The 12,222-nt window shown below is 38.2% G+C and overlaps 1 protein-coding gene across 3 annotated transcripts in view; it reads left to right on the top strand.

The window, feature by feature from the left end:
* Positions 1-12,222, top strand: part of MAST2 (microtubule associated serine/threonine kinase 2) — a 228,416-nt gene that overhangs the window by 16,184 nt on the left and 200,010 nt on the right. For 2 of the 3 annotated variants that reach the window (XM_033067136.2, XM_042779559.1), the window contains exons 1-2: positions 4,502-4,667; positions 7,677-7,819. In XM_033067136.2, the coding sequence (XP_032923027.2) occupies positions 4,502-4,667; positions 7,677-7,819 (309 nt within the window). Of the gene's footprint in view, positions 1-4,501; positions 4,668-7,676; positions 7,820-12,222 lie in introns of those variants that run through there. The other variant, XM_033067135.1, reaches the window with a different exon arrangement.

The raw sequence follows: 12,222 nt of genomic DNA, 5'->3' as shown, positions 1-12,222 counted from the left end.
TGGCAGGCAAGCAAAACACGAATCCACACTTGCAATATTCACTTGCCTTTTGTACATAAAACACCTGTGATGCTCTCTTGCAGCACCATTAAATGAACAATGTGGAAACAAAAGAGTTTCTGACAATCCTTGCAGTGGTTTCTGTGCATGTTCTTTTATTTCCTGCTTTAATTGATTGGAACTATTCCTGTGCAATGAGGCCTGAGAAGGATCCTTGTAATGTATTCTGAAATTACCAGATCAGGATTTAAACAGGGGGAATAGTGATCAGGCAAATTGAGAAGCACGTTTGGCTTCTTGTCTTTTGTCTGCAACTCCTGTGACAATCTGCTTCTCCCATCTGGCTGAGTGTGATAACCCCAATGTGAAATTTCAGGCAAGAAGAACAGACTTGGGTCTTATTCCAGTGTCAGAACTCTTGTAGTGCTTTTTCTGTGCAAGTGTGGCAAGTGACTGAGCTGAGAAATGCAGAACCTCTTGATAGTCAGGAAAAGCTTTGGCCATTCTTCTTCATATCCTGCTATTTCAAGTTATGTGAGCAAACTTTTGTGCACCTTTGTACGACTGATAGCAGTAGTCTGTGCCTAACAAATCAAGATTATGGGATGCTTTTATCTTAAACCCTAAGCTTTGCAGGAATCAGCTGGCTGTTTGAACCTGATTTTTAGCTTGTGGCAAAAGCCACAAGCCCAAAGTAAATCATTTATCACCTTTGAAAAGAAATGAATGGAGAGAGGCTCACAGTCCTTTTCACAGGGTGTGAGCAAAGTGTTACGTGCTTACTAATGCTTTCATCTCTAGGATTGCAAAAATTTTTTCTTTTGAAAAGTGGAAGTGGAGTCCTTAAAATTATGGCAGTTTGTTCTATATAATCTATTCTTCAACCACTTGCTCTGATAGATTAATTTAGTAGTTTGAAAGCATGTAAGCAAAATTTTGCTCTATCGCTGCAAAGAGTTTCTTTATTCATTGATTTGGAATGTTGTGTAATATTTTTGTGTTCTTTGTATGAATTGCTTTGGGGCAAGGACAGGGAAAGATCTCTTCCTCTAGGTTTTTTCCTTCCTTGTTTGAGAGTGGTAATGTAATCTTCTGCTATTTCCATGCAGTTCATCTGTGATCTGCAATATCAAAGCAGGGTTTTGATGGATGAGTGAAGTAAATTGCAGTCTTATGAAAGACAGTTCTATTGTTATCAAGCTAAAACTTTCCCTCTTCATTGTTTTGCTGACACAATATGGGCACAGCTCTTAGAAAATGAAATTTTAAACTGGCTGTGTTGCACTTAGTATTTTTGAAAATATAATAGGCTCTCTCAGAACAGTGCATTTTTTTAAACTTTTAAAATATCTATTTGAAAAGTGACTTAAACACTGTATAAACCTGCAGAATGTGATTGGAGGCTCTTTCTTCCAGACATTTAACACAGTTATATAGTCTTCTGTATATTGCCCAAGTGTTTAATGTGCTTAACAAGAAAGGGGCTGATGAAGAGGTTTCCATATGTAATATGTACCAAATCCATCTTGTCTGGAAGACAGTCTGGATTCTTTGGTGAGTGTGGGAAGCTGTTTTTACCTTTCTACTATTCCTTACTTATCTCTGTGTTAAAAGTTTTGGTGGAAAGCTGAACCAGGGGACAGCTGTCACATGGAATGGCTTTTTGAGAAGTAGCTGATGCCACTGGGCTGTCCTCAGAGGTGTGTGTAGGCTGGGTGTTGTAGCTGATCAGATACTGTGGTAGGAGTAGGTGTGCCCTTTAGCTGGGGAACTTTTGATTTAGATCTTATCAGATCTACAAGACTTGTGTACTGTAACTCAAGAAGACACATTAAGAATTTGTAATTATTTTTGCCAATAAAAGGAGACTGTGCATAGAGGGAAAAGGGGAAGGGTAGGGAAGTGAGCACATTCTTTGCCTGGTAAGCATTGTCTGTATATTGTGTGGAGAAAGAGAAGTGTAAAATAAAGAAGTTGCTTGTAACATGACTTAGAGTACTTTTGTTTCTAACTTGAATGCCTTTCCTTACCTGGTGTCCCAAGTGAATGAAGTGAATAAATCCTCTTATCCATTTGCACTTGCTGAGAATGATTGGTGAGAGGTGAGAGTGTGTGTGTGTATGTGTGTGTGCTGAAGGGGAGGTGATTATGCACCTGCAGGGGAAAAACAGAACAACAAAGCAAGTGAAACCTCCAAAACACCAACAAACATCCCCAAAACCATGAACAAAGGCGTCCCAGTTAGAACACTTCAAGTTAGTCTTTGACATTTTGATTTTAACTGCTGCTGATGTGCACGGGGCCTTTCAACACATGACTAGTTTCAGAGAAGTAGCTGGATACTGATGGATGCTGGGACTATTTGGAATTGAAGCATAAGGAGTGTGAGAGGGTAGGCTGGATGAAGTTTTTAAGTAATTTGTTTGTAACCCAGAGTGCCCACGTTTGTAGTGGTTTGGGTTGAGTTTGTTTTTTTGGTTTTTTTTTTTTTTTTGAGGTGTGATAATTTCAGAATGTCATAGGTGGTAAACATGTTTCAGATTTCAGACATTGTAGGCATAGGACAGGCCTTATTAAAAGTGTGTGCATGTTTCTGTGTGTCTACTTACAGTCATATATACACAAGTATAACCATGTTCTGAGTCCTGAATAGAAACAGCAGACTCTGCCCTTGGCCTCTGTGCTGGGGGACTACTAATGCTGCAATTTAATATTATTTAGCTTACTCCAAGTACAGAGAGAAAGACAGGTAGATGCCTTTTCAGCTCTCCAAATGACAGAAAAGGAGAAGGACAGGCTGCTGCAAACAAAGGACTTCAGTACCTTTGTGGGGAAGGTCAGAGACAGATGAGAGTGTGACACTCTTTGCTCCAAGATGTGTGCAGGGTACCATAAGATCTGAACAATTTCTGCTGATCAGTTTTCTCTATCCCACCCAGGTCACTTGTTTCTGAGCCCCTCCCCACTCCTGCACCAGCACAGCTGTTTGCAGCTGGGTGAGCCCTGCTCTGGTACCCAGCTGTCTCTGATCTGGGTTAGACACTGTGGCGACTCAAAGTCTGACCAGAACCAGGGAAATTGGATCCAGAGCAGCCTGGGAAAGGTGCACCACTGAAGCTGATGTGGAGCAAAGCATTGCTGTCCCTCAAACAATAACAGAGTTATTCAGTATTATGAGGTGCCAAAAGATTTCATGATTAGAAGGAGATGGGGTCTAAGAAAGGTTGAGGATGAGTGACTCAGAGCTAAATGAGAATTCTATTTCAAATCCCAAATCAGGTTTTTTTTTCATTTAAAACCACTTCATTCATCTCCTTCCCCTCCCTTCCCTTCCCCTTGAGGTTTTTGAAGTGTGTTGTCCTGGTCTGGATTTGACAGTATGAGGCATAACAGTGCAGACTGAATAGATTTGAGTTAATGACTTTAGAAATAGATTTTGACTGGAATCTGCAAATTTTAATTAAAAGCCATAACCAGTAAACTAGTTTTTGATTTAAACATAATTTAAAACTATGTTAAATCGTGTGGTCATGTATCATGCAGGGAAAGTTTATTTTCTACCTCAGATGAGATTTTTATGAGGATAAGCATGGCTTGAAGAACTGTATAGCTAATGAGAGGCATTTGAAGTAAAATGGAGGAGTCCATTAAAACAAGTGGAATGCTTCACACTGCAGAGAAGGGAGAACTTGAACAGTTCATCTGTACGGGCTATAATGGAAAGTGTCACATCTTCAAATCCATGTCTGCTTGCAAAGCTTGTTGTTCTTCTTTGGGTGTGGAATGAGAGTTTGACACCTCAGAATAATGAAAAGAAGCACGAGGAAAACTCTGTGGCTGTGCTTGACACTGCTCTGCCTACGCTATTTTGACTGAAATTTTGCTGTATGCTGTGAAAGGAATTCACATGTGTGGGAGTGCTTCTGACAAATACATGTCTAATTTTGTTTGTAGTAATAACAAAGACATGACACAAAGGCTGATCGTTATCCTAGTTATTAGTTAATTATGCATATGGTCTTCGTGGAGCTACAACTTATAATAGGAGTTTTGGTTTGCAATAGACATTGCAACAGTTTCTTTATAGGTATATTACTCATAGGCTGGATAGAATAAAGATTGAAGAAGACTGGAGAAAGTACTTTTGCTTTAGCAGGAAATAGCTTTAATCAAAGCTGAGCCTGTTTTTTCAGTACCATTTTCTTCTAAATATTGTGAGAGAAAAGAACTGCTGTAAGCATAATTACATTTTCCTGACTATTATTAATGGTATTTCTTGCAGCAGTGTTGTTCAAGGACCAAAGTTGACAGGGACCTTGTGATGTGCTTTCTGTGCAACTATGGGGCACCAAAGAGGAGGACTTACAATGTTAATTTTTTTTTTTTTTTTTTTTGGGTGGGTGTGGGATGTGTTTATGTTTTTTTCAAACAGTCTCCATTGTGCTTTGGAGATTGCATGTTTCAGACAGGGGATATTTGGCTGTCATTAACAAAGTTCTGCATGTTTTTCTTCCTCCAGGAGATGAAAACAGAGTCCACTCCACTGCGGTGCAGGAAGCTCAGCAATCCTGACATCTTTTCATCTGCTGGGAAAACCAAGCTCCACCGTCAGCTAAGTCAGGATGACTGCAAGCTACGAAGAGGTAGCTTGGCAAGTTCTTTGTCAGGTATGCCTTTTTGTAAAGACAATATGACACTTCTCTAGTATTAAAGATGCAGCATTGTTGGCATAGCAGTCACAATAAAAGGTACTGGTAAGTCACTGTAAGGTGACCTCTTGTTGGCAGGGCATACAAAATTTTGTGTAAGAGAAAGATGCAAAAGGAAATATCAGTAGAAAAGAATGAAAAAACCTGGATTTAGAGTCACATTTTCTATATTGCTCGGAGCGAAAAGTTAAACCTAAGATTTAATATGCTAAGTTAAAGAATGGAGCTGTGTATCTTTAGGTGACACATTGGTGTATTCTTACTCCTTTTAACATCAGCATTGAATGCAAGCTTGCCCACTTTGCCCTTTTGTTTTTACTGGGAAACTGAGTTTTTCTATCATCTTTGAATTACTTGAATTTAGTTTCTTTTTGGCTTCAAAAGCACTGTAGGCAATTGTGATTCAAAGTAAAATCTTGCTTACTAACTTGATGATTTTTTCAGTTTGTGTAAAATTTGATTTTCTTGTGAACATAATATTCAACCTTGTAATTGAATTTAGTTTCAGAATTTAGAATTCACGGAGTGAGCATAGGCGAGTAACTACCCAAAAATGGACCCAGTTCAGTAGTTTTTTTTTTTTTTTTCCAAGATTTTTTTAGTGGGCTAGAGGATGGTTTCACAACTGTTTAAAATTGATATCAGAGTCTGTGATGCTGGAATAGAGCACAGAGAGCTGCATGATCAGTCTAGAATGAAAGAGTTGATATGCCTGAATGCCACTGTTATTCTGTAGGGTTAAGCTGCAGCCCATTTCTTCCCTAATTAGCCTCTGTGGCTATTTGCATGTTAGTGCAAGAACTGGAAGAGTTGAAAATTCTCAGGTGGGAGGGAAAGAGGAAGAAGGTGAAACCACCTTTTTTGGCATTAGCATGGACTTGATTTACATGATTGTGAAAATACATCCAGTCCTTGTCCCTTGTCTTTTATCAGAGGAAGACAAATATTTTAATGTTTGGGGTGTTAGGTGTAATAGAATTAAATAAGCAGTAAAGAATGTTTTATTTTGGCTTGGCCTTGGCTTAGTGTTTTATTTGTAGTAAGTGGATAGTTTCTGAAGAATGGAAACATTCATAATGTTTTGTATGCATGTAAGTCTGTTCTCCAAGGTAGGTTAATCACAGAACTTTATGAACTACACAGCTGTTGAGTGACTGCAATGGCCTAAGTTAGTACTGTAGCTTTTTTTCTCCCTGAATAGAAGAAAGCAAAGTAAATAGGAGGAAGCAGGAAAACTGGAAGGTCTGTTCTCTTTTAAAAATAATTTTTCTGTTTGGAGATTGTAATTTGAGAACAAAAAATTCTATATTCTCCAGAACCTGTTGATTCATCTTAATTACTTTTCAATCTACTGTATCTGATTCAGGAAGGGATGAAGAGCCCCAACAAGATCAGTCTGACCCAACTGGATAGAGAAAATGTACAGGTTTAGATTTTCAGTGTGGGTGTTTGGAACTTCAGGCATGACAGGGAAAGGCTTTAGCTTAAAGTTCCACCCTTAAAATGATTCCAGCTAATTTTTGCCACAGAATCAAATAAGTTTGAAGAGTGTAGATAACTGTGCATGCAAACTGGTTGGCTGAGATTTGACTCTTGATGGAATTTTGCCCTCCTGTCTTCTGGTTTTGTGGAACTGAAAGGAGATATTGATAACTATCTTATAGAGACTTAAATAAAATTATTCTCTTGATCTCTCATACATTTTGACTCATTCTGTTGGTGTATACTTGACCTGCTGCTTGTAACTATCACAGAAGTTTAATGTTAATGAGTTAAAAACAGAAAAAACCACGAGCATTTCCACTCCTCACCCTTCCCCCAGCATCATGGCTGGTCACATTATGTGACAGTCTTCCAACTATTGCAACCACTGTTATGGAATGAATGTAATAATTCACATCTAGTTCTAAGGTGCAGTTGAATTTATAAACAGCTTTCTGCCTCTGAGAGAACAAGTCTTTTTCTGCAGCATATATGTGATTAAAGGTGTAGCCTTCCTACTGCTTATTGCAATAAAGGTCTCAGTCCCCTGTGATTCCTGGGCATGTAGTAATCCATTGAAAGCAAGAATCTTTACTGTTCTTGGAAGGGGATATGTTATTTAGTCCCATAGTCCTAATTTTAAGGAAGAGGTATTATCCACTTCCATTTTGCAATGGGGAAATTGAAGCACAGGGGTTGACTGACCAAACTTACAGAGTAAGTCATCTGAAGGCTAATAACTGAACCCAGATTCACAGACTTCTTCACTTACGTGTTTTTAACCACAGAAATATTCTTCTCTTTTTTCTTTGTGGATGACATTGTACATAAAAGGAAGCTGTCAAGCTTTGTGGAGTCAAAATATGACCTACTTTGACTTTGGTTCTTTCTCATTGTGGAAATTTACTGCTTGACGTTTTTCAAAAACGAGTGTTGCATTGACTAGAAAATATTTATTGAGCAAAAAATACCATCCATGGTTCAAAGCAAGACAATATTTAAACATACACTATGTTACAGCTGCATGAAATGCAGTGCTCAGTGTTCCAGTGGTAGGAGAAAGTGGGGATGTCTAGATGAGCCAGCTGTTTAGAGGAGACAATATTTTACAATTAGGAATGCATTTTCAAAAGAATTTTTAAAATGATACTAAAGAGATTTTGCCTTCTTTTGGGGCAGCAAATATTCTTTCCTTTTTAAGATGAGTGGAATATGGAAATTTATAAAGTGATAGCAGTCTGTTTTTACAAGATTTTTGGATTTCCCCATTATCTCATAATGTAAATTTTTTGAAAATCATTAGTTATCAAATATAATGAATTTACTGGTAAGGTACTCTTACAAGTTTTAGCCTACCAAAATCTTGAAATTGCTTCTTTTATTAAATGATTTTTCTTCAAATGCAGTATTTGTTCACATCTTTTTACTTTGACTTGCTGACTTGTTTAAAAATAAGCTGATGGTATTTTGATTTTATTTTTAAAGGAAAACAGCTACTGCCCTTATCAAACAGTGTCCACAGTGGAGTGGGCCAGACCATGTGGCAACCTCCTGGAGACACCTCCAACCTGGTCCGCATGAGAAATCAGTCCCTAGGACAATCTGCTCCTTCACTTACTGCTGGCTTGGTGAGTGACTCTGGGAACACTTGTGGTGCTGTTGTGCTAGAAAAAGTGATGTGATCCTGTGCTTTAGTTCTTACCTTGTTTTTCCTGCTCAGTGAAAGCAACATTTTGTCCCTGTGGGACTTTTTAGGCTACAGGGTGAAGTAGGGAGAGAGTATTTTCATCCTGCTTTAGACAGAAAGCAGGAAAAGATGTATGTTGAAGAATAATTTGGTTTTGGGGACTTCCTTCTTAACACTACTTCAGTTGCCTGATGCCTGAAAGAAATATCATTGGAAGTCTAGGAGATGTGAGCATGGGAACCCAACCATTTCAAACAAGTTTAATTGAAAAGCAGTTTTCTGAATATCTACCTCTGCCTGTTTTGCTAGGGAATGTCTAGGGGAATGAACCTGAAAGGGATTGAAGAGCTGGATCTAACATATGCTCTTCTTCATGGTTTCTGTCAAAAGGTTTTGCTAAATAATCCTTTGGTGAAATATTTTTGAGGAATGTTGCATCTGCTAAATTAACATGTTCTAAGAAAAGAGTGTTCTGTATGAGGACACACACTCAGGTGGCTACAGTCAAACCTGAACTGCACACGAAAAGGAACACGTATTTTGTTTGTAAATTTTCCTTATTATCTCTAAAAATCTAAAATCAGTGATGTGTGAAGAGAAGAAAATTCCAAGGGTAGGAGAAGACAGTTATTTGTGAGCAGGCATACGTGCAACAGAAATTATTGGTAAATAGTAGATTAGAGCCAAAGCTGAAATGTTTTTTTTTGCTGAACATCTACAGAGTTATTTGTATAATGAGTTTTACTCAAGTGAGCAATTTTGGTGTGCACTACTTACAGTGCTGCAAGTAACTGGGTAAATTTATGTTACATTGTAAGACTGTCTAGAAGCAATGACTCCTTAAGTAAAAGGGTGTACCTTGAATAAAGCCCTGAGAACTTTTTTGGGGTTCCTAGACAGTTTGGCACCACCAGGCTATGAAAGGAAACTTAAATCTTTAAGGTTCAAAAAGCCACACGTTTGTGTTACAACTAATTTTGATTTCACAATGAAGTAATTGTAGTCTTGACATTTTCAGACATATTACTATATTGAAATTCTTCTGATTTGATTTAATTGTGTTGCATCTTAATTTGGTGCCTGTTCAGTGTTTACCTTAAATTTATGCTCTCAGTGGTTTTAAATTCAATGATAACAGAAAGGGAGAATGCTCACATGAACTTGGCTGTAAGTATTAATCTGATGGGGATTAGAAAAAGTAATATGTTAAAGCACAGGCCTGTTCTCTAGAGGCAGATAAATGCCTTGGAGCTTCATAACTTAGGTTAATGAAAATAACTGTGCTTTAAAACAAAGCACTAATTCTCAGCTATTTAATTTGGAGTACTAGGTTGTTGCTTAACAGCTGTGTGCAGCTCAGTGAGCTGCAGATGTTTGCATGTTACAATTCTGCATGTTACTCTGTGTTTTCAGTTTGTCATGGCAGTGTTTGTGCCATCAAATGTTCTGATATGAAACACAGTGCCAATGAGTTATTTTAAAATAATTTAAAATTTTCTGTTTCCTAAGTAAAGGAGAGAAATTAATCTCTAAATCCAGTTATTGTCTCTGTGTTTGTGTTGAAGGATATGGTCACTTTCCTATCTCTGTATATTCTGTGATGGACTGTATGTTCATTACAGTTGCAGTTAATTAAGCCTAGACATTACAAATTTTTATGTGAAGTGGGTTTCAAAAGCAGTGACTAAAGAACATCACAAGATGAGCACCTAATTAAATGCAGTGAGTCCTGGGATCTTGAACCCAGTTACATGTTTGCAGCTGTTTTAATGTGCTTGTGGTATTGAAATAGGTTTCACAAATTAGAATAGCAAAAGGTCTCTTGCCAGTATAATTAATCTCCTCTGAAGAATAGCTCTATTAAGAGATGAGTAAGTTCAGTAATGCAGAGTGTCATTTTAATATGCCAGCCTTGACTGCTAGAGCATTTAATTCTTCTATTATGTTATAGTACAGTGGTTGGATAGCTAGAGAGAAATGGAGTGTGTTTTAGGAATGCCAGGAAAGCTGTGTGCATTGTTTCTGCTCTTTTTTTCTGACTCTGCAGGTATCAGTAGATTTTCCTTTGCTAAATTGCTTTGTGGAATTCAGTTATGTGGTTTTTTGTTTTCTCACCACTACTAATCCTGCAGATTGTTTACTGTGCTTATATTGCATTCTTTTCCTCGTTAAAAATATTTGCAAGGCAAATAGATAAGTTAACATTAGCAAATCTTCAGAAATGAGTTTTCAGCTTCTGAAACAAGCCTGATAGCTAGACTGCTTATCAGCAATGACTCCAGAACTGGGAACACATCAAAATCTAACTTGCTAAACTATATAAACACAATTTATTGTTGGGCAGAATCTTTCAGCTCATACATGTGAGATAATCTGCATTAATGTGCCTGCAATTGCCACTAGGTCCTTGACTTGAGAAAGAAGCCAGGGCAGAGTGAATGCTGAGTGCTGTCATTGTGGAATGAAAGGTGTTGATCTGATCTGTGTGCCTTCTAAATATATGTGAGGATTTCAGAGGATGACCTTCAGCTCATCATGTACCTTAAGACGAATGGCTCTGATCCTATGAGATTGAATTCTGGTGGGGAATATCCTATTTAAGACTTTTAAATCCCTAAGATAGCCAAGGAAGTAATCAGAGGAAGACACATAAAGCATCATCGTGGGCATTTCAGTGGTATTTCCTGCTGTCAAGACCCAAATACACTAAAAAAACTGGGTGCAGAGAGTATGTATATAGTGCATGTTTAAGGAACAGGAGAGTAATTTTATGCAAAATTTCTTATGACTTAGTTTTGGGGGTTTATCTGAGATCTTACCCTGTCATAAAAAGAGTTAGAACTCGGACTGTGTTTTTTAAAGGGAGGTCCTAGAATCCTAGAATAAGCTGAGTTGGAAGGGACTCACAAAGATAATTAAGTCCAACTCCTGACCCTGTGCAGGGCACCCCAAGAGGCACCTCATGTGAGTGATTGAGAGTGTTCTGGAATTCAGACAGCCTTGGTGCTGTAACTATTTCCCTGGGGAGCCTGTTCCAGTGTTCAACCACCCTCTGGGTGAAAAACTTCTCCCTGATAGCCAACCTAAACCTCTCCTGACTCAGCTTCATCCTGTTTCCTTGAGTCCTGTCACTGGTGATGCAAAAGATCAGTAATGTGGATGCATTCTCTTATGAAGAAAGGCATAAAGAGCATCAGGGCTTCTACATTTCAGAGAGGAAAATGACCTGGTGAAGAGATGTGATTGTTGTAGAGGTAGATTGGGAGTGGTTTTTTTGTCACTGTTAATTTTGACAGAACACAGTGTGAATGAAACTGCCAGGAGCAATGCCATAAGGTACTGATATTCCATAGCTGAGCATTTATTGGTGGGAATGGGTGACTTTCCCCTCATGTTTATTGAGAACAGGATGCTTTACTAGAGCACTGCACTAATGCTGAATATTTGTGCAGGGAGATTTTTTGTGTGTGTGTGTCCCATGTCCTGGCCCCTCACAGAGAGCATCTCAAGCATTCTCTCCAGGGTTTTGTGAAAGAAACATCTGATAATGTGCAACCCATTACATCTCATATGCATTGCTCACCATCTAATGCCTGGAAAAGTTTGAGATGTTCCAGGAATAAGAAACCATGCCTGTTCCTTCTGCCAACTGTGGCGATAGGAAAACATTTGAAGAAGCCTGTCAGTGGAAATTTAGACATGTTTGTGAAAGAGATTTTGAAATTCCTATTTAAAATAGTTGCAAACTCTAATTTTCTGAAGTTCTCCCAGTACTGAACTGAAACATGTGGTACTCCTTGAACTGAAAAACCGGACATAATTTTTGAAAATGAGGTTGAGGATTTCAGCTGGATGGTTGCAGTTCTATTTTGTGTAAACTTTCTTCCTTATATTCTGTACCACATGGATGTGGTTAGAGCCATTTCTTCATCTTCTGAGATGAAGGCTGCTGATTAAGCAGCTCTGTTAATCCTCTGTGCCAGACTTGTAAGATTTCCTTGTAGGGTCAGTCTCATCTTCACAGGATAATTTCAAATGACTTAGAGTTTTACATTTACTTTCAAACAGAATGAAAGTTGAAACAAATTGAAATAATTGCATATTCATTGTGGTTGTGCTTAATGCCAGAGAGTTCATATTTCCCTCATCTTTCTAGAAGAAATGGTTGAAAACCCAAGCTTCTTGGATTTTGAATAATGATCTGGAGGGTAGAAAAACTCAAATGCAAAGATTTGAAACAACTCTTAACTGAAGAACTTCCTGTGTTGAACAACACTCAGACTGATTTATTGTGAACATTCAGTTCCCCAAAGCTGTGTGGATTAGGCAATACTGAGTGGAATG

This window comes from Catharus ustulatus, chromosome 9 (assembly GCF_009819885.2).
Source record: "Catharus ustulatus isolate bCatUst1 chromosome 9, bCatUst1.pri.v2, whole genome shotgun sequence".
NCBI lineage: Eukaryota > Metazoa > Chordata > Aves > Passeriformes > Turdidae > Catharus > Catharus ustulatus.
The sequence above is the reverse complement of the archived record's forward strand: the minus strand, read 5'-3'. Positions and strand labels throughout refer to the sequence as shown.